The sequence below is a fragment of the Musca domestica genome, unplaced genomic scaffold, assembly GCF_030504385.1.
Source record: "Musca domestica strain aabys unplaced genomic scaffold, Musca_domestica.polishedcontigs.V.1.1 45, whole genome shotgun sequence".
Lineage (NCBI taxonomy): Eukaryota > Metazoa > Arthropoda > Insecta > Diptera > Muscidae > Musca > Musca domestica.
This window is the reverse complement of record NW_026712335.1, coordinates 2,515,391-2,534,215: the sequence shown is the minus strand read 5'-3', so window position 1 is coordinate 2,534,215 and position 18,825 is coordinate 2,515,391. Positions and strand designations below refer to the sequence as shown.

At 36.4% G+C, this 18,825-nt stretch overlaps 1 protein-coding gene across 1 annotated transcript; it reads right to left on the bottom strand.

Annotated features, from left to right (window-relative positions):
- Positions 1-611: 611 nt before the first annotated feature.
- On the bottom strand, positions 612-11,960 carry LOC101895055 (uncharacterized). Its single transcript, XM_059127408.1, has 3 exons — positions 11,171-11,960; positions 1,886-2,016; positions 612-1,815 (listed from the first exon to the last, which is right to left on the bottom strand). Exons 1-3 carry the CDS (start codon positions 11,958-11,960, stop codon positions 691-693), a joined length of 2,046 nt encoding a protein of 681 aa, XP_058983391.1. The 3' UTR covers positions 612-690.
- Positions 11,961-18,825: the final 6,865 nt, after the last annotated feature.

Below are 18,825 nucleotides of genomic sequence, written 5' to 3'. Positions count from 1 at the left end.
TATTTGCGCCTCGTACGTCTTACGTTATCGCTTCTCCCTGACGATGCATACAATGACATTTTTTTTAATCAAAATGTTTATTCTTCTTAATCAGTCTTTTTGTCTCTGTTAACATCTGTCGTTTCAATACCCGAAAGAAAATAAAAACAAACAACAAAAGGTATTATTTAATCGCTAATGTTGGTCCACTTGTTGTTTTGTTTGTTGTTGATAAATTTAAAAAAACAATTTAATTTAAAATTGAAAGTGTTAATTTATGCCAGGCAGCTACGTGGGTATGGTTAAAATGACACTTTTTTCTTTTTAGGGAAATGAAATTTTGGAAGAAATTAAATTAAAAAAATAAAGTTCTTGCAGGTAATACATTTTTTTGTTTTGATGTTGCCTTTTGATTATATTTATACGCAAATTATAGGTTTGGTCAGTATTTTGTATCCACCATCCATTTCAATTATGATGTATGAAATTTATCTGAGGAGAAATAAAAATATTTTTGGAATATTAATTTGTTGCTGGTTTTATTTTTTAATGAAAATTGAAAACATAAATTTTCGATTCGTTTTTTATCTTTTTATGGTATGAATTAAAAAAATATTTTTAATACTTCCAATATTTTTTATTCGTTTCTTAAAAATTTAATGAAATTTACATCACATATGAACTTTTTCAACACCATCGAATGTTTTCGAATTAAACACGATGTTTAAAAACACGAGCAGGCTGAGGATAATTGTAACCATCAGCACCGCCACCTACGCCGGAGCCACCTTGTTGAGAGCTGCCGGAGGAAAAGGAACCCGAATGACCACCGCCAAAACCAGAACCACCTACTGGTCCGGAAAATGAGGAACCTGTGCCGACACTGCCGGAGAATGAGCCTGTGGGTGCAGAGGCTGCAGCATGATGGGCTGCTGGTGGTACATAGGAACGGGAGGGAGCAGAGGCGGCACCGCTACTGCCGGAGAATGAAGACGAGCCATGGTGAGAAGGAGCGGCACCACCAGAATGGAAAGATCCCGAGGATGATCCACCCGATGGGAAAGATGCAGATGGTGCTGATTGATGTCCGGCTGCTGGTGGAACATATGATTTAGAAGGAGCCGAAGCAGCACCATGGGGACCGCCAAATGAACCACCTGTTGAACCACTGAAAGAGCTACCGTGGGATGGACCAGCAGAGCCACCGAAAGTGCTGCCGTGAGAAGCACCACTTGCGGGAGGAACATATTGTCTGGATGGAGCTGAGCCAGCACCATGAGAACCACCGAAGGAACCGCCAGTAGATCCACCATGGGAACCACCGAAAGAGCCACCAGCTGGAGCACTGAATGAGCTTCCGTGAGAAGGACCATGAGAACCACCAGTGGAACCACTGAACGAGCTTCCGTGAGAAGGACCAGTGGAACCGCCAAAAGAGCTACCATGAGAAGCACCACTAGCTGGGGGAACATATTGTCTGGATGGAGCAGGGGCAGCACCATGAGAGCCACCGAAGGAACCACCAGCAGATCCACCATGAGAACTACCAAAGGAACCGCCAGCAGATCCACCATGGGAACCACCACCAAAGGAACCTCCAGTTGAACCACCTACAGATCCACCATGGGAGCCACCGCCAAAGGAACCTCCCGACGATCCACCATGAGAACCACCACCGAATGAACCACCCGACGATCCACCATGGGAACCACCACCAAACGAACCGCCAGCGCCAAAGGATCCACCACCAGATGGTTGAGGATAATTGTAGCCCAATTCCGAAACATCAGCGGCTACAACAGCCAGCATGGCCAAAGCGGCAACCACAAAAAGTTTCTACAAAACAAAAACCACAAAAATACTCCATTAGACGGGAACCTCCAGGCATTCCATTATCCATTCTTACCATTTCTGGACAGATGATGTTTCTCGCCAAGTTTTTGGGGGAACTTAATTTTGAGTTATTATTCGGGTTATGGTCAGTGACCAAATGTGATTTCATTCTTAAAATCTTAAAGTTTTTATATGAGTGATTATCTTCTCAGTAAACCATTTTTCTTCTATTCTGTCATATTTGGCTATTTGTTTACCCTTTGCCTGTTGCGCAAAGCCCCACCACCCTTCTGGCCCCAAGTAATTGTTTGGCTTGTCTAATGACTTTTTTTTTTGTTTATTTCATAGAAAATTTAGAAAAAAAGTCATAAACCTCGCACACACAACAATTCTGTTAACCCCTGCAATGTGAGATTTGACCGCCAGTCTGGTTTTTAATTATTTTTTTCTCAGTTTTTTTTGCCCTGCATCTAGCTTGACAAGATCTCAAAAATCTTACTTTTTTTTGCGTTTAGTAATATTTGTTTTGCTATGTTTTTTTATTTTATTTTATTTTTATCCATAAATCTTTTTTATTTAATTATAGTAATTGGCAGTTGTCATCCTTTTGACTATCTATATTCTTATGTTTCAGTCTCCTTTTTGTGTTGCTAATGGTAAGAGATAAGGCACCACACACCAGTTTTGGTGGTTTGACTCATCTTCATTATTTTTGGATTTGTACACTCTACACAACTATTATTTATTACGATTCACTGAAAGGTATGCATCCCGTGTGATATCTAGGTCAATATTTGTTCCGTCAAAGTGTTGTTGGAAGTTTTTTTTTTTTTGGTTTTGAGAAATATTGAAAGTCGTAATCGACTTTAAACTTTTTTTTTAGAAAAAACTAAGTTTAGCCGGGTCGAAATAATTATATCTATAATTATACCTTTAAAAATTGAGATTATCAAGTCTTACAGCTATATGGGGCTATCCAAAATTGCGAAACTTTACAGCCAATTATCTGCCATAGAAGGAGGTGCCAATTACGAACTCCAAACACAAAGTTTAAATTTTTATGCAAAAAATATTACTAAAATCATCAAAACACCGAAGATTGGGAGGTAGCATTATAAGGGGCTATACAAAGACGTGGCAATTTTCTGCCATAGGAAGCAGTGCCTACTGCAAACTCCAAATTCCCAAATTGAAATAATTCTGTTGAAAACTGTGACACAAATCATCAAAATACGGAACAGCTCTTAAAATTATTTCAGTGACAGTTCATTATATTGTTTACAGGCGTACAAAAGCATTTTGGTGAGAGTTTTCCAGAAAAAAGTTATTCGTGATGGAATTCAAGCGTGATAGTGTGATTTCTTTATATTTGGCAGGAAAACCACTAGTGGCTATCGTTAGAGTACTCCAGCATTTAAATTTGTATAAATCTTTTGTGTCTCGGATCATCGCTCGTTACCGGGATACTGGTAGCGTAGACCGACGTCAGTGGACGAAAGAAAACAGCAACATCAGCAGAAATGGTTCGAAATGTAAAGAAGCGACTTGAACGAAACCCGCGTCGCAGTGGGCGAAAAATGGCTCGTGAGCTGCACATATCACAATTTTCCATTCGGCAAATATTGAAAAATGAGCTCGGGGTAAAGCCATTGAAAATTGAAAAGTGCAAGGACTTACACCGCAACTGAAAGAAAATAGACTTAAAAGAGCTAAAGAGTTGCTTCGCTTGGCCAAAAATGGTGAACTGCCGGATTTGGTTTTCTCCGATGAGAAAACATTTCTTGTCCAGTAGTTTGTAAACAAACAAAATGATCGTGTTCACTTGCAAAAGAGGTCAGCTGAAAATTTGCACCTTCGGTTGGCCACAAGAACTCAAGCGCAGACCATGGTGATGGTGTGGACCGCCATAACAGCCGATGGCCGCTCTCCGCTCGTATTAATCGGCCTTAGAATCAGAATAGAATATTCTTGAGGGTGTATTAAAACCTTGGACACGTAAACATTTTGGCCGCAGACCTTGGACATTCCAACGGGACTCAGCACCATCGCACTCAGCACGACACCCAGGAAATACCAAAGTGTCGATCACCTCAAGCAAGCGCTTCGCCGGGAATGGGCCAAAATACAGCAGAGCAACAATCGAGCAGTGTGTGACGGTTTCATTGGCCGTTTGAAGGCCATAATTCATGCCAAAGGTGACCAATTCGAACAAATATAAACTTATTCTAAAATTTAATGCTATTTCCAAAAATTGTTGCTTTCATTCAATAAAATTTAAAGAAAAAACTAGTAAGCAAAGGCTATAGTCGTGCGAGACCGACCCTGTGATACCCTACAACACTACAATATGTTAGAAGCCCCCTAATGTCCAAATCCATTTTGGAAGATTTCGCTTGGTGAGTTTGAACCCCTAAATATTTTACGATCACCTCCAAAAGCAAGAGGCCCCTCTGTATCTCCTCTATATGATTTGATTGTCTACAATATTTGACTATATTCGTCATCGGAATCAACATAAAAAGTCAGAAGTTCGCCTTTTGTGTAATTTGTATGTAAAGTATTTTTAGCGTTTCGGTAGAATGCAAATGTTGGGATTTTTTCACACAAAAGTAGTAGTCCATGCTACCCGCTATCCTAGACTTTAACTTCATGCGATATATCGTGCCCTTTGTTTTCTATTTCTGACCTTTATAACGGCTGCAAAATCAGGATTATTTTTAGTTGTTGGTCCATTTCAACCCCTAAATATGTTGCGGACTTCTTTGAAAACAATAGGCCTAGCCCTTCTGAGCCTAACCCTACCCTTGTGAAAATTTTCGTGAGGATCGGACGATAATTGCAATAATTGCAATAAACCCAACCTGTGTTGTAATGTGAAAAAATATTACAATAAATAGAAGTCAAATTGAAAAAATCGCATGCGATAACAAATATGAAAAAATAAAAATATGTCACAAAATACTACAAAATCTATATTAACATTATTATTGGCATCTTTTTATGCGATTTTTTTTGGATTTTATATTTTTATGCCAAGAGGGCATTTTGAATTGACAAAATTTGTCAAAATCGGTCCAGCCATTCATGAGATATATGCTTTCAAGCTAACATTCCCTTCCTTTATTATAGCATTGTATATATTTCGCTATATATATCCGATATATTTACTATCGGCATCTACATAACGGTCAGAATTGACCTGTTCGTCTATTTGTGATGTCGCCGGGATTAAAAATATTCGCCGTTTTATGGAAATTATGATTTTATTTAACACAAATTTTATGGTCTATTTCACCCATTAATATTACCCGATGACCATCAAAATTGGAAGACTTCTGCCCAGCCCTAAGTTCTAGCTCCATGCTAACTTCCCCGTCGATTGGTTTATAATTGCGACCTGTAGAGCAACTGCAAAATCAGGAAATTTTTCAGTTCTTGGTCCATTTCAACCCCTAAATATTATGCGATCATCTCCAAAAGAAATAGGGTTTTATTCTGACCTTAACCCCACCTTCATTTTCAATTTCGTGAGGATCGAACCATAATTGCGACATATATACGTTCCTATGTGGGAAACCAATATTTCGTGGTGTTACAAAATTGTTGGGCCCAATCAAACTCATAATACTCCCAATCTTACCCTGTATATGGGAGCTATATCCAAATCTGAACCGATCTCTATAAAAATTAGCAAAATTAGCTGTATAGGATATTTGGCGCCAATTATGGTTGTTGTGTAGAGTATTTTACGGGTGTGAGGAATAAAAGGCAAAATTGCCCAAATTTGATGCACTTTCTTGCAGGTTGAATTCGTTTGTATTTGCCAAAATCCATTCAATTCGGGCTTATATTAAGCATTTTGTGCACAATAAACTTGAAATTGAGCAATGATATATATGGGAGCTATATACAAATCTGAATCGATCTCAATAAAATTTGGCAAAAGTATTTCTGAGCTGTATTTTGTATATATTTATCCGAATATCGTTGTTACGGAGTGCATATTTCGGAAGTAGAGGAAAAATTTGACAAAGTTGAAGGAAGCTATTGATATATCTGAACCGGTTTCCACCAAATTTGACACACTTGTTTTTCACACAGGCGCAATTGGGATTAATATTACAAATTTGGTGCATAATAAAAGGCAAAGCGGGTGAAGATAGATTTAGATGGGAGCTATATCTAAATTTTGACCTATTATCTCCAAATTTAAAAGGGTTCGTCTTTGGACAAAACAAATATTTTGTGGGAAGTCTCGTCATGATAGGGTCATAAATGGGACCTGTACTTTGTTTACAAAAAGGACAGACTTACGAACGAAGGGATGGAATTGCACAAATCGGCTCAGAATGTGATTCTTTGCAGATTATCAAAAGGATATATGGGTCTAACTCGGTTCCTTTTCTATGTTACAAACAAATGCACAAAGACATAATACCATGACCAAAGTGTAAGTTTTAGAACAGGGGCATTTTATGTGTAACATATAGGCAGTAATAAATTCTTGCGGATGCTAAATGCAAAACGTATGCATACCCCATATTATTTTTAAGAAACTATTCTTGGAACCCATATGGCATTTTCGACTTCCTTATTTAATTTTAAACAATATGACAAGGAAACAAAACAATTGAAAATGCTGACGGGAATTTCCTAACACATTTTCAAAATCTCCTTTCACCCACAAAGTTATTTACATTATGTGGAAGATTTTGAAAATTACGATAATGAAAATCCGGTATAAATTTATGACCAGTAGCCCGTTATGACAAATATTCAAAAATAAAATATGTTTATTAACATCTGTTTATCAATAAATCACTCAATTTATTGCATTTGAAAACGTTTAACAAAGAAACAATTTACAGCAATAAACAATTATAACAAACGAAAACATTTAGAGATTGTGAAATAAAAAAAATGATTTTGTTTCCCAAAATTGTACAACATTCCCGACATGTCTACGTATCAACAAAAAAAAAAAAAAAAAAAAAACACGGAAGGGTAGTTGTGTGAGAGTAATTCACATTTTCGAAGAAGTAAATATCGTAATTCAAAACGAGCACAAAGATTTATGGAAGAATTAAAGTGTCATTTAAATGGAATAAATTATTCATTCAAATTTGTATACAATAAATAAATTTTTGAATTGGATTAGCGTGTTCACACACACCCCCCTTTTAGATATGTTAAACATATTTTCGATTATATTTTAATACAAAACACTAGCTAAACCTGTCTGTTTACAGGGTGCTCAACAAATTCGACTTTAACTCATCTGGTATGAAATTATGCTAATGTTATGGGATTATGTGGCTATTTTTTTCTCGCTTACATTTGAAACTGTAATCTGAATATAGCTGAGAATTGTTTATTATTGTGGTCATTCTCATTACTGTTTAAAAACATATATTCATGAATGCAAATTGAGGTTGTTTTTTGCTGTTGTGTTAACGCCATTAGGAAGCTAATTTTTAAAAAGTGCTCAATTTCATACATTTTTTATTAAATTTTAAAATTATTAACTTGCTGCAGCGTTTTGCACTGGGCACTGATTTTTTTTTGATTTTTTATGTTTTTTTTTCATAAAGTTTTTGTTTAACTCTATGGGAAGTGAACGAAGCAAATATTATAATTTGTATTTGGCAATATTTAGGCATATAATTTGCATAATTTCATTGCAAATGATTGATCTGTTCGCTTTATTTTTAACAAACATTTTTAAATTCCGAAATTCGCAATTTTTAAAAGTCTTTATTTTTAGGAATTAATGAATGTCTGCTACTTATAAAAAACAAGTAAAAAAGCTGTAAGTTCGGCCGGGCCGAACTTTTAATACCCTTCACAATTTGGAAAAAATTTGGCAATTTTTAAAATAATAAAAAATTTGTTTATGATGTAGTTAAAATCATCAAAATACCGAATATCGGGGGTACCGTTATATGGGAGGTATACGAAGACGTGGACCTGCACAGTCAATTTTCTATCTTAGGCTGTAGTATCCATTACGAACTTCAAACACCAAATTTGAAAACAATTCCGGTAAATGATGTCGCTAAAATCATCAAAATAATAAATATCGGGAGGTACCGTTATATGGGGGCTATACGAAGACGCGGACCTACATGGCCCATTTTCAATACCAAAAGTCCTGCAGACAAAAAACACATTTTTTATCAACTCACTTCATTTCGTTCGGAAGCTAGAGTGATTTCCACAGACGGACAGCCGGACGGACATAGAAGTTTATGCTGATCAAGAATATATATACTTTGTGGGGTCTAAAATTTATATTTCGAGGTGTTACAAACGGAATGACAAACTTAATATACCCTCCATACTATGGTGGAGGGTATAACAAGTTGAAAAATATCAGTTGGCTTTGCCGACAGATATATACCCTCAGTCTATGTCAGTTTATTAAAAGTATATTTTGACTTACATTAGATTATTCACAATGTTTATCCTTTATGGAGGAGATACCGAAGGAATGGACTTCTCATCTGAACTGACTCTGACAAAAAATATTTTTGAGTGACCGATTCGGACAATTTCGACTTTCAATTTATATGGGAATTTGATTTTTTAAAAATGTTGAAATGTGAAGTAGCAAATCATTCCACTTTATCTAATACTGATCAAAATAATTAGATGTGCAAAATTGGAAGGAAATCAGACATCTATGACAATTTTTTGGGCATAATCATTGTTTAGTTTTGTAGAAACTGTACATGTTGTAAAAATAGTTTGTGTGTTGAATGTTCTTCTTTAAATTCTTATCTCATTTTTATTTGTCTTTTCCGAAGAATGTAAATTAGTTAAATAAAGAAAACACTTAAGATGCATGTGTTTTCCAAATGCTAGGTTTATGGTCGGTAATAAATAATGTAATAAATGTCACGGCCATAAATAGAAGATAAGAAAGAGTCGATCACAAATTAGGTACGTCTCGTTTTCTCCCGCAACGTATTGTGTGCGTTAATGCACAGCGTGCATTAGTAAATAAAATGCATGTGTTAATGTATTAGATGTAAGCTTTAGTGTTAAGAATATGTTGTAAATAAATTGAGTTCCCTTCCAGCCACGGAACGAGAAAGATCATCTCGCGGCGTTTTCTTTTTCTTTCGTTAGTTACATCGCTTTGTGATGAGGTTAGGAGTCGACCTCATCAATCATAATAATATTAATCTTTTGCGGGGGAAGCACCAAAAGTAATGAGCCGATAAATTTCAAATTCACATCAGATGTCTCGTTGATCGAAATATTTAAATAAACCAGGTTTGAATAGAATCACTGACTTGTTTTGGGAGTAATGAATAATATCAGTAGATAAAGTTGTGACCTTTTGTGGGGGAGATAGCAGAAGGGTCAGGCCGATATTTATCATTTTCACACCAGAACTTACGTTAGTAAAAATATATGTGAAACTTGAAGAGAAACGAATGCTTCCTTCGCATTTTATAAACCAAACAGGGTGAGATGAAAAAACTGCAACCAACTTCAGACTGCTGTCATTTCCAAGCCACTTGTCCGACAGATGTTAAAATTGTTCCAGTGACAGCTAATTATATTGTTTACAAGCGTAAACAAGAATATTGGAGAGAGGTTTCCAGAAAAAAAAAATCCATCACGAATTCTAGCGTAATAGTGTGATTTCTTTATACTTGGGTGGAAAACAACAAGTGGCTATCGTTAGAGCAGTCCAGCATTTAAATGTGAATAAATCTTTTGTATCTCGTACCATCGCTCGTTAACGCTATACTGGTAGCGTAGCCCGACGTCAAGAAAGCGGACGAAGGAAAGCAACAACATCAGCAGAAATAGTGGGAAAAGCAAAGAAGCGACTTGATCGAAACCCGCGTCGCAGTGGCCGAAAATGGCTCGTGAGCTGAACATATCGCAATATACCTTTCGGCATATATTAACTTGGGTTAAAGCCATTGAAATTCCAAAATGTGCAAGAACTTGCACCGCAATAGAAATAAAATAAACTCAGAAGAACTAAAGAGTTGTTTCGCTTGGCCGAAAGTGATGAACTGTTCTGTTTGCCCCGATGAGAAAACATTCGTTGTCCATCGTGTTTATTTGCCAAAGATGTCAGCTGAAAATGTGCACCTTCGGTTGGCCACCAGAACTGAAGCGTCGCCCGTAGAGATGGTGTGGCCGCCATGACAGCCGATGGGCGCTCTCTGCTCGTATTAATCGACCGTGGCATCAGAATAAATGCCGAATATTATCGCGAAAATATTCTGAAGGGTGTATTAAAGCCTTGGCCACGCAAACATTTTGTCCGCAGACCTTCAACATTCCAACAGGACTCAGCACCATCGCACTCAGCACGCACCACCCAAGAGCGGTTGCAAAATGAGGTTCCTTGCTTCATTTCCAGCGCACAATGGCCACCAAAATCTCCGGATACCAATTCGTTGGACTATTGCGTTTGGAGTATTTTGGAAAGCAAAGTTGGCACTAAAAATTACCAAAGTGTCGATCACCTAAAGCAAGGTCTTTGCCGAAAATTGGCCTAAATACCGCAGAACATTGCCACGGAACAACATTCGGGCAGCGTTTGAAGGCCATAATTCGTGCTAAAGGTGACTAATTCGAATAAATCTAAATATATTCTTCAATTTGATGCTATTTCCGACATGTTTTGGTTTAAAATTATGGCGTTTGACTTTGCTGCGTTTTTTTTATCTCACCCTGTATATATACATATACTTGTGGTATATCCGACAAGTAGTTTTAGTTTGCGAAAATTACTAAAAGCGTCAAATTGGTACAATATTGTTATTGATCATTATATAGTGGCTTGAAATTGAAAATTGTGAATGGATGTCACACTTTGTGTAGTGGACTAAAATTCGACGGAACATTAAAGGTACGAATAGTACTAACAGTTACAATATTGTGCAACATTGTTATTGAGGAATTGGAGATTTTCTCAATTAATGTTGGCGAGGTAGAGGAGTAGAGGGAAATTTCAGAAGATAAGTACGCTAAGAGCGCCAGAAATGCTAAAAATAATGACTAACTAGTATTAACTTGTTGAGAGGTAGAACTCGGACAGTTTGGTGGGTCATACTTGGTCGTGATAAAATTCAATGTTTGGTAATTTGTACGCAAACAGTACGAAAATTCTTAAAATGTGCTAAATGACACAGCATTGTTATAGAACTATTTGTAATAGCTGGAACTTTGAAATTTTCTCTCGAGGCCACCCATGAAGCGGAGGCTAAGAACTAAAATTTTCATTAAATGATAGTTTACATTTTTGATAATATTTATTTATTTTTTAGTCCATTGAAATGAAAAACATAACAATTAATAGCTATTCCATTTTAAGGGATCTCAGTTTAAGCACGGCGTCTATAGGCGACACGGCGAACAGTCTTGTATTTGTAACCTTCGTTAGTTTGATAAGAAGTACCAACATTAGCTGGGGCAGAGTAGGATTGAGCGGAGGCATGTGACTGAACGGCGGCAGGGGCAGAGTAGTGTTGAACTGGAGCAGGGGCCGGAGCTGAGAAATGTTGAACTGGAGCTGGGGCGGGAGCAGCATGGTGTTGGACTGGAGCGGGGGCAGAGTGGTGATGGACAGGTGCTGGGGCGGAGTAATGTTGAACTGGAGCTGGGGCAGGGGCAGAGTGGTGATGGACAGGTGCTGGGGCGGAGTAATGTTGAACTGGAGCTGGGGCGGGAGCGGAGTAATGTTGAACTGGAGCTGGAGCGGGAGCAGCGTGGTGTTCAACTGGAGCAGGTGCTGAGTAATGTTGTACTGGAGCTGGAGCAGCGTGGTGTTCAACTGGAGCAGGGGCGGAGTAATGTTGAACTGGAGCTGGGGCAGGAGCAGCGTGGTGTTCAACTGGAGCTGGGGCGGAATAATGTTGTACTGGGGCTGGGGCGGGAGCAGCGTAGTGATGGACTGGAGCGGGAGCGGAGTAATGTTGCACCGGAGCTGGGGCGGGAGCAGAGTATTGTTGCACTGGAGCTGGTGCAGAATATTGCTCTACATGAGCAGCTGCAGGTTCTTCATAATTATAGCCTAATTCAGAAACATCAGCATAAACGCTGGCGCACAAGGCAAGGGCAACAATGAAGAATTTCTGTACCATGAAAAGAAAACATCCATTTAATAAATCAATCATAGTCTTTATGAAGTGTAAACATAAGTTTTATCCTCCATTTGTATTTTTTTCTTACCATTTTTATTTTTGTTGATTGGTTGTTATGTTTATGGTGTGGATGCTCGAAAGCTAATGATGTTGCCTAACAATCTATGGCTTTATTTTATATGTAAATCTTCTGAAAAGTGCCACTGTTAGGCCAGTAGAATATTTCGCAACAGCTCGTTTCGAAACGAAGAAACCAATAGCCAATAGGCGGAAGTCTATTATTCTGAAAAAAAAAAAAAAAATAAGAATACAGTTTTGAACATTAATTTATTATATTCATCTCATCACAAAAGGAAAAAGTCAAATTTTACACGAGTCAAAATATAACACCAACAACAATAATCACTATTGCAAGTTAAGCTTTAGGTTCGATGATAGTTTTCAATTAATGCTAATGAATTTAAAGATTTAAATATGCCTATGAACAAGAATAGAATTGTTTATATTTGGTCATTTTGTTGAAAGTATAATAAATTATCAATCATTGGATATGTGACACAAAAGGCGATTGTATTGAAAATATATTTTATTTTAAAACTTCTGAAGAGATATGTTAAATTTAAAAGTTAGTTAGCAGGTGTGAAATTTGTTTAAAATATGATATCAATTATTAATAATTTATATGCAATTTCTTATTAAAAGTTATAGAAGAAACTGCAAACGAATCAAATTATATAATACTTTATTTATGAAGACATGTGAGAATTATTACACCCTACAATATTTATGTTTGAGGTATTATAAGTTTGATTGAGACAAAAATTATGTAATATCTCAAAATATTGGTTTCCCACATAGGAAGTATATATGGGTTTTCCCATATCGCCGAGCTGAGTCGATCTAGCTATGTATGTCCGTCCGTCCATGTTGTAATAACTCTACAGTTCGCAATAACAGTCCAATCATCACGAAATTTAGAATAGAGGTGGAGCCAGAATAGAAGCCTATTGCTTTTTGAGATGATCGCACAATACTTAGGGGTTAAAATGGATCAAAAACTGATAAATTTCCTGATTTTGCAGTTGATCTACAAGTCGCAATTATAGACCAATAGACGCGGAAGTTAGCATGGAGCTAGAACTTAGTTAGTTTTCCAATTTTGATGGTCATCGGGTAATATTTAATGGGTGAAATAGATCATAACATTTGTGTTAAATAAAAGTCAAATTTTCCATTAAACCGGGAATATTTTTAAACAAACGGCAAAAACACAAAGGTCAATTCTGATCGTTACGTAGATGCTGATAGTAAATATATCGGATATATATAGCGAAATATATACAATGTGCATATACAAAGGAAGGGGATGTCAGCTAGAATGCTTATATCTCATGAATATTCGACTGGATCGGACTTTTGTGTGAAAAAATACCAGCATTACTTAAAGGCGATATCCGTAATCCACAAAAGGCGAACTTCTGGTTTTTTATAGCCAAATATCGCAGACAAGCAAAACATGTAGATGGGTCTAAATTTGGAGATGCAGATGGGCATCTTTCTTTTGGTGACGATCGCAAAATAATTAGTGGTTCAAAACAGAAAACATTTCCTGATCACACAATTGAAGTCAATCGACACGCCTGAGAAGAGAGTTAAGGACAGGGAAGAAGTCTAGCATTTTGGATGTCCATTGGATTATATTTAGCTGTAACGGAGTGGGTAAATATTGGTCAAATCTCCCTGGTCAAAATGCTAAAGGTAATATCTGGACAGTGCTCTGTGACATAATTTCAAAAGCGAAATCTTCCAAAATGGATTTGGACATAATGGGGCTCCAACATATTGTAGTATTGTAGGGCATAATATTGTCGGCCCCTGCACGACTATAAACTTTGCTTACTTGTTATACCCTACAACACTAAGTGTTGGGGGTATTATAAGTTTGATTGGGCCAAAATTTATGTAACACCACTAAATATTGATTTCACACATAGGAAAGTATATATGGATCTTCCTATCTCGCAGAGCTGAGTCGATCTAGCTATGTATATCCGTCCGTCCGTCTGTCCATGTTAATTTGTAGTCACTCTACAGGTCGCAATTATGGTCCGATCATCACGAAATTTAGAATGGAGTTGGGGTTTGGGCCAGAATAGAACCCTATATCTTTTGGAGATGATCGCATAATATTTAGGGGTTGAAATGAACCAAATATTGAAAAATTTCCTGATTTTGCAGTTGCTCTACAGGTCGCAGTTATACACCAATCGACCCGTAAGTTAGCATGTGGCTAGAGCTTAAGGCTGGGCAGAAGTCTTCCAATTTTGATGGTAATCGGGTAATATTTAGTGGGTCAAGAGTCCATGACACTTGTGTTAAATAAAATCAAATTTTCCATTAAACCTCGAATATTTTTAATCTCGGCGAAATCACAAATATACGAACAGGTCAATCCTGGCCGTTACGTAGATGCCAATAGTAAATATATCGGATATATATATATATATCGAAATATGTACAATATACATATAAAGGAAAGGGATGTTAGCTAAAATTCTTATATCTCAAGAATTGCTGGACCGATTTTGACAAATTATGTCAATTCATAAGAGAATAAAATTAAAAAAAAAAATTGCATAAAAATGTGTCAATAATGGTGTTATTATAGATTTTGTAGCATTTTGTGACATTTTTTTATTTTTTTTATATTTTTTATCGCATGTGATATTTTCAATTTGACTTATAATGTTGAAATGTACATTTTGTAAATTTTTTTCACCTTACAACACTAGTCGGGGTTATTATATACAGATTGCAATTATCGTCCGATCTTCACGAAAATTTTCACAAGGGTAGGGTTAGGCTCCGAAGAGCTATTATTTTCAAAGATGACGGCAATATATTTAGGGGTTGAAATGGACCAACCACTAAAAATGTTCCTGATTTTGCAGCCGTTATAAGGTCGCAAATAGAAACCAAAGGACAGCGGGTAGAATGGACCTCTACTTTTGTGTGAAAAAATACCAACATTACTTACAGGCGTTCCGAAATACACAAAAGGCGAACTTCTGGCTTTTTAATGCTAATTTCGTTGATGAATATAGCCAAATATCGTAGACAAGCAAATCATATAGATGGGTTTAAATTTGTAGATGCTGAAAGGCTTCTTGCTTTGGAGATGATCGCAAAATATTAAGGGACTCAAATGAACCAAAACAGAAAAAAATTACTGATCACACAATTAAAGCCAATCGACATTCCTGAGAAGAGAGTTAAGGATAGGGAAGAATTCTAGCTTTTTGGATGACCATTGGATTATATTTAGCTGTAAAATGGACCACAACAACTAACAGCACGACGGAGTGCGCAAATGTTCCTGTTCAAAATGGTAAGGGCAATATCTGGGCAGTGCTCCATGACAAAATTTCAAAAGCGAAATCTTCCAAAATGGACTTGGACATAAGGGTGCTTCTAACATATTGTAGTGTTGTAGGTTATCACATAGTCGGCCCCGCACGACTATAGTCTTTGCTTACTTGTTGAAAATGAGCTGGTCTTGGCTGTTAATATAAAAATCACAATTACAGAAACGAATGACAAATAAAAGTTTGAAAAATCCAAAAATGTGATATCAAAATCGGGATGTGATATAATATCGGGAGGTGCCGTTATATGGGGGCATTATGAAAACATGGACCTGCTCACACAATTTTTTGTCTTAGGCTGTAGTATACATTACGAATATCAAATACAAAATTTGAAAAAATTCCGGTGAATAATGTCGCTTAAATCATCCAAATACCGAATATCGTGAGGCACTGTTTTAAGGGGGCTATACGAAGACGTGGATCTGCACATACAATTTTCTATCATAGTCTATAGTACCCATTACGAATACCAAATTTGAAACAATTCTTGTGAATAATGTCACTAAAATCATCAAAATATAGAATTTCTGGAGGTACCGTTATATGGGGGCCATACCAAAACTTGGACCTACATGGCCCATTTTCAATCCCAAAAGTCCTGCATACATAATATACATTTGAGTAAAATTTTATCATTCTACTTCATTTCGTTTGGAAGCTAGAGTGATTCGAAATAATGCCATACTGTCCTTCACAAATGTTACCTTTGGTGCTACACTTCTGCGCTGTCCTTAACCCTAACCTCATGCAAAATTTCCGTGTCTATTGGTGTTTAATTGTGACCTGTAATTGTTGGTCTATTTGAATCACTAAATATAGATCTTGAATTCTGGGCCCAACTATATCCCCATGCTAAATTTCTTGAGAAATTCAACGAACCAGCTTAATTTAATATTGTATTTTATCCTTTTTCTGGCAAGAGGCCATTCCGAATTTGTGAGAATTGTCAGAATCCGTCCAGCCGTTCTTGACTTATAAGCGGTCTAACTAACACCCCCTTCATTGATATATTTTACTATATGTGCGATATGTTGGCTCTGAGAATCAATGCTACGGCCAGAAGTGACATTTTCATGCATTTATGATTTGGCCAGGATTAAAAATAGGCACGGTTAAGTGGAAATTTTCGTATTTTTTTACCCTCCACCACAAGGTGGTCAGGGTATTATGTCTATGTGCATTTGTTTTTAACAGGCATAAGGAAGCGAGATAGACCCATACTTTCTTTTGATGATCTGCATAGAATCACATTCTGAGTCGATTTATGCATGTCGTATTTTTGTAAACAAAGTACAGTTCGCATTTATTACCCTATCCAGATGAATTTTTGAACAAATCATTTGTTTGGCCCAAGGACGAACCCTATTGAAATTGGAGATAATCGGTCAAAATTTTAGATATAGCTCCCATATATATCTTCGTCCGATTTGCTTTTATTGTGCACCAAACGTGTAATATCAGTCCGAATGGTATGGAATTTTGCACGTACGATCAGATTGGACCTGAAAATAAGTATGCCAAATTTGATCGAAATCGGTTCAGATATAGCTATAGCTCCCATATATATTGTTCATCCAATTTGTTATTTTTGTCCTCCGCAGCCGTAATATGCACTCTGTAACAACAATATTTGGGGAAATATATCAAATGCAGCTAAGAAATACATTTGCTAAATTTTATCGAGATCGGTTCAGATTTGGAAATAGCTCCCATATATAACTTCGTCCGATTTACCTTTTATTGTGTACCAAACGTATAATATTTGTCCAAATTGGATGAAATTTAGCACTTACGACCAAATTGAGTCTAGAAGCTAGGATGTCAAATTTGGTGAAGATCGGTTCAGATATAGCTATAGCTCCCATATATAGTGTTCATCCGATTTGTCATATTTGTTACCCACAACCGTAATATGCACTCCGTAACAACGATATTCAGGGAAATATATCAAATACAGCTCAGAAATATCTTTGCCAAATTTTTTTGAGATCGGTTCCAATATGGATATAGCTCCCATATATATCTTTATCCGATTTCAAATTAATTGTGCACCAAATGGGCAATACAAGTCCGAATTTAAAGGATTCAAATGCTTCGGCATATTTAGTCATTTGAACTTTAAATTATAATTATAATCGTAGCGTGTATGATTGAATTCTCCCATAAAAACTTTTAATTGTTATTCGCAGCTCTACTAAATTATCAAAGTGGTGTAGGGTATCATAAAGTCGGCCCCGTCCGACTTTAAGACTTTCTTTACTGGTTTATATAAAATTTATGTATTATATTGTCCTATGATCAAACATAATGGTGGGCTCCTGACCAACCCAAAACTCTAGTCCCATGATAAACTCCGCGTCGATTGGTCAATAATTGCGACCTGTAAAGCAACTGCAAAATCAGGAAATTTTTCTTTTTTTTGGTCCATTTCAACCCCTAAAGGGCCATACATGCGACCTGTAGAGTGATTACAAATTAACGTGGCATACATAGCTAGATCGACTCAGCTCGGCGAGATAGGAAGATCCATACATAGTATCCTATGTCAGGGTCAAATATTTTGTGGTGTTACATAACTGTTGGCCCAATCAAACGTATTGGGGGTATTATTGGCACATAGTGTTGTAGGGTATAATCACTCAGGTTAAAGACATCCAATAAAATTGTATTATTTTGTTAAAAATAAAACTGAACATCACCAGTGAGTTCTTAAATTTCAGGCATTTTGTATTTATGATTGAAACAAAAAATAAACTCTGCATCACAATGATTAATGATGATAAAGCATTTGTTTGGTTTATCTATTGTGGGAGAACTTGATCACGATTAATGTTCCATAAAGTCGGCAAAGTTAATAAAGTTTTGTTTTCTTTTTATTTATGAATTCAATCATAAAATTATGCATGCAGTTATTGGTTTTCATTTGAAAATTTACCGTACACCGTTAAAGAACAGTTGCAGATAAATTGCGGAGTACAATTGAGATATTGGCTACGAAGAAACATGACATCATTGTATCACCTCGAAAGAGGCAATACGTCGAGAAGGCTTGGATAAAATGATCCGATATTATCAACATCTATAAAAAAATAATCGATAAATGCCAAATTTTAATATTTAACAAAAACAAAAATAAAATTATAATAAATAAGTCTTACAACATGTTTTTACTTGTTGTAAATAAACAAACAATAAAAGCAAGGCTTATTTGTTGAAAAACCACTAAAAAAATCAAAAATTTTATTATTCATAAGACACATCTCGTTTTAAATAAACTGTGTCAAACTTTTAATAATTTTATGTTTTAGTTGACCTTAAAGTTCATTGGATGATGAGTGTTCTCAACGCGTGTAGTGTGTTCTAGTCGAGTTTGACTGTTCAAAAAGCCAGTACCTCTGTAAAATGATGTTTATATGGCTTTCTATGTGGGAAAAAATTGTAATCTGTAAGAAAAATATAATCTGATCTGA

Coding starts and splice junctions, on each gene's coding strand:
- LOC101895055 (XM_059127408.1), bottom strand. CDS start 11,960: ATGATTGATTTATTAAATGGATGTTTTCTTTTCATGGTACAGAAATTC. Junction 2,017..11,170: donor CGCCTATAGACGCCGTGCTT/AAACTGAGATCC, acceptor TTTACTGAGAAG/ATAATCACTCATATAAAAAC. Junction 1,816..1,885: donor ACATCATCTGTCCAGAAATG/GTAAGAATGGAT, acceptor TTTGTTTTGTAG/AAACTTTTTGTGGTTGCCGC.